At 37.3% G+C, this 3,879-nt stretch overlaps 1 protein-coding gene across 1 annotated transcript; it reads right to left on the bottom strand.

The window, feature by feature from the left end:
* Positions 1-548: 548 nt before the first annotated feature.
* LOC112526930 (F-box protein At1g10780-like) lies at positions 549-3,269 on the bottom strand. Its single transcript, XM_025137375.1, has 5 exons — positions 3,251-3,269; positions 2,665-2,727; positions 1,781-2,527; positions 958-1,238; positions 549-835 (listed from the first exon to the last, which is right to left on the bottom strand). The coding sequence occupies exons 3-5, from the start codon at positions 2,520-2,522 to the stop codon at positions 599-601; spliced, it is 1,260 nt and encodes a 419-aa protein (XP_024993143.1). The 5' UTR covers positions 2,523-2,527; positions 2,665-2,727; positions 3,251-3,269; the 3' UTR covers positions 549-598.
* Positions 3,270-3,879: the final 610 nt, after the last annotated feature.

Raw genomic sequence — 3,879 nt, 5'->3', positions numbered from 1 at the left:
TAATATGCATCAATATACAGTACTTTATACATACAAAATTGTTTTTAAAAGTTTTAGTCTAATGTTTTATAATGTAGTATAGATATAGATAGGGTTAATGGGTTATTTGGGATTATGAAATTAAAACATTCCATTCCATCAAAATACCACCTTATTGCCTGGGAACGTTTAAATCCCTTATTTATGGAATTCAATAGATTTTGAAGATTCATTTTCCGAAAAAGAATAAACCGAACGAGGGAATGGAATTCAACATTCCAATTCCATTGCGAACCAAAAGCCAAGTGATTTTTTTTGTTCAGGACCGGGATCGGAACCGATTAGAATGGGACCGGGATTTGTTTTTGGTCATCTCTATCTCAAAGCCTAATCGGGCTAAAATTTTGGGGACAAAAAAAGCCCGCTTAAGCCTGAAAAAGCCCGATCGGACCCTATTTCAACCCGAAAGTCCAGCTTAATGAAAACAAGCTTGGAGGGCCAGGCTTCTTGAAACCACATAGATAAAGACACAAGACTTCAAGGGAAATCAAAGTTCTACAATAAGCAAGAATCATAACATCTGATTATGGAGCTGATTCAATTAAGAAAAACATAAATTTTACTCTATTGAGATTAAGCTATAATTCATGAGTCTAAACCTGCAAATCTCTTCAAAAAACTCATCAGCACTGCTGTGCCCACTTCTCATTTGAAGAATCTTGATCTTCATCTTCTTCAAATTCTTCGCAAACTTCACCAACGACTCGAGCGTGTTCATCTTCTGCTCGACGTTCAAAGGCGATCTCACCGTGATCACAACCTCTTCAAGCCACGGGATCACGAAACTCGAATCCACCTGCGGAAAAACCCAGCGCAAACATGATCCACGAATCAAGATTTCTTGATTTTCGTTAGAGATTGAATAAATAAATTCTCTGTACTTACTGAAATCGAACGATAACGGTCGTTCTGACTTACGTTCTTTAGACTATTTTTCTGGCAGAGGGCAGCAAACATTGCACCATGGATGTCGAATGATTTGAGGTTCGGATGAGTTTTGAAGAAGTCGACGAAATCGATCTCGGGAAACGGGAGAAGAGCTTCGAAATCTCCGGTGAATTCTATTTTCATGAAGAGATGTTTCACTTCGGTTGCGAGTTGAAGCATTTTGTGTATTGCGTCCCAACACCATTGAACGCCTCTAATCGCTAACGACTCAAGTGCCACGAGCTTACCGAAGTCCACCATGTAAATTCTCCCTGCAACCAATAAGACCCAAAATCATATCTCGATATCCTGCCTGTTATACACGTTCAAGATATGTGAAATGAAAAACTGAGGAACACCTTGGTAACAATACTGTGAAAATCAAATGAAAACCGCAAATACGGTACAAACCTGTGAAAACCAATCCAAACCGTTCAACGAGTTTGATTTTAAGCTATGTTTCACACATTCTTTTTCTTTTATGTGTGTTCCATATATGAAACGGATTTTCGTGTTTTTTTCACACATAGACAGTCTTGAATGTTTCATACATGAAACAACACTGAATGAACAACACATGTTTCACATGCGTTGTTTCATATACTGGTTCGCAGATTTGTAAGATATTTGCGGTTATCATTTGATCTGTCATATATATATATATATATAAATATATATATATACACACACATACAAGTATGATAGTCCATATCTAACGGATGTGGGACTCCAACGGTACAAATGATGATGAGGCCCCGAATACGACATAACCATCAAAGTTTGATTCAGGAATACGATAAATCTTTAATCTTACCAGCATTGTTCGAGATCGAAAGATACTTCAAGCAACTCGTCTCACGAACTCTAATCCAACAACACCCTTGAACTTGAAGGTCTTCGAGTTTCGGAGCTTTGAGCGTGAGCGAACAACTACCCGAACCGTAAAAATCAAGTCTACAATGCTCGAGCTCGAGAAGCTCAATTGAAACCGTCCTCAAACCCTCACAACCAAGAAGCACAAGTTGGGTAAGGTTAGGAGTCGCTCGAAGAGCCTCAACCAACACCGAATCCTCCAATTTTGCTCCAACGATTTCAAGATTCCGCAGTTTTCGAAACGTGTCCCACTTCGGAGCACGCACCATGAACACACCCCAAAGTCTTAAAGACTCGAGATTTTTTGCAGCTTGAATGCATTCGAGTTTAAACAAACTATCATTACCCATATTCTGATCAACAAGATTATCCATTCGGAGCTCGAGACTTTTTAACGAAGAACCCGCGAGTAAGACACACGAGGCCAGCCCAGAACCGGTAAACGGGCAGTAAACCACGAGCTCTTCCAATCGGGAAATCGAAGAGACCATCTGCATTATAACGGAGTCGGGATCTTGACCGTTTGTTAGGCTATCAAAGACGCTACGTGCGAAGTAAAGGCTCGTTACATAAGGCATTGAGTCTTTAAACTTCTTCGAGACGCAATTACACGATGCTACGTCTTTGGCATTGCTTAAATGTGACAAAATGTATTGGATAACAGCATCAGGTAAGGAGTCCATTCTCTCTGAGGTCAATTATCAAACAGTTGGTGGTCAGTTCAAATTCAAACAAAATTCAAGAACCATTGAAGCATAACAATGGAACAAATTCGATCATTTCACGATTCTTATGCATCAAATCTTATGCAGATGAAATGCATACCTCAAAGTTATTAGTTTCTTGCAATCATTTGAAATGCTCAGAAAAAACTAAAAGTTGTTGCTTCTGTAAGAACAAACACAAAATAGTTAATACTTCATATCGCATTCAATCCATCGAAATCCTTTCAAACTTATTACAACCAAAGATTAAACAGTAACTTTCTTGGAAGATTATGGAATACCCACCAATGATTTGATCTTTAAAACCCTAATTTCTAAAACGAGAAAGCACATACAAGGATTAAATAATGAAAGGGGAAGAAATATGAGAAATACCCATGAAAGGTTCCATCTCACAAATCACATTCCCCCAAAATTAAACCATAAATAAGTTATAAACCCACAAACGATTCGATCCTAAAACACCAATTTGCAAATTAGAAAGCGCATTCAAAATGAATAAAAACTAATTCACAAATGAATTCGAGAAAAATAAACCAGCATTTGATCTTCGAAACAAAAGTTTTCCCCATGAAATGCTGAAAATTTAAGTTTCAAATGCATTGCTAGAAAGAAATCAGTGAGAATCTTGAGATTGATTGAAGCTAAAATTAGGTCAAAAGATAAAAAAGAAATCAAGAATTTACCAGGCAGCCATGAAGATGAAGAAGATGAAGAAGAAGAAGAAGCAGCAGCTTGAAGTGGATGTGAAATGGCGAGTGAAGACAGAGAAAGAGGAATCGAATTCAAATTTCAAAAACCCAAAAGACGTACAATTTTTTATGCTTAACGTGCAACTCAAATCTGTCTCTATAGTTTCAAACAATGATTTACGTCACTTGTTTATTATATAAAAATACAAGGGTCGTGCCTGATTGGTTTGAGCTTGGTTTTAAAAATCAAAAGTATCAGAAGGTATCAGGTTCAAATCGAATGAGAAATAAAAATCCCCTTGTGGCCACGGAGGTTCAAATGCAGTGACTCCGGGCTATCTGCAAAGCAGGTGGTCACCCTGGGATTAGTCGGCTCGCATAACGGGTTGGATATCCAGGTTAATCAAAAAAAAAAAAAAATACAGGGGGCGAGAAAATTCAGTTGTAAACGTATTCTTCGTTGTAAATCAAAGGTTAATGTTATGTTTTTAAAGTACTTATATTATATAAAAATATAGGGGGCGAGAAAATTCAGTTGTAAACATGTTCTTCGTTGTAAATCGAAGGTTAATGTTTTGATTTTGAATTATTTATATTATATAAAAATATAGGGGGCGAGATAA

This window comes from Cynara cardunculus (assembly GCF_001531365.2).
Source record: "Cynara cardunculus var. scolymus isolate 2C chromosome LG 14, CcrdV1, whole genome shotgun sequence".
Taxonomy (NCBI): domain Eukaryota; kingdom Viridiplantae; phylum Streptophyta; class Magnoliopsida; order Asterales; family Asteraceae; genus Cynara; species Cynara cardunculus.
Note: the sequence above shows the minus strand (reverse complement) of the source record. Positions and strands in the feature narration are given on the sequence as shown.

What these genes read in the sequence shown, in the direction of transcription:
- LOC112526930 (XM_025137375.1), bottom strand. Translation starts at nt 2,522, where the DNA reads ATGGACTCCTTACCTGATGCTGTTATCCAATACATTTTGTCACATTTA. An exon ending in TTCGATCTCGAACAATGCTG is followed by an intron (nt 1,239 to 1,780) that starts GTAAGATTAAAG and finishes TATTGGTTGCAG; the next exon opens with GGAGAATTTACATGGTGGAC. An exon ending in AGAAAAATAGTCTAAAGAAC is followed by an intron (nt 836 to 957) that starts GTAAGTCAGAAC and finishes GTTTTTCCGCAG; the next exon opens with GTGGATTCGAGTTTCGTGAT.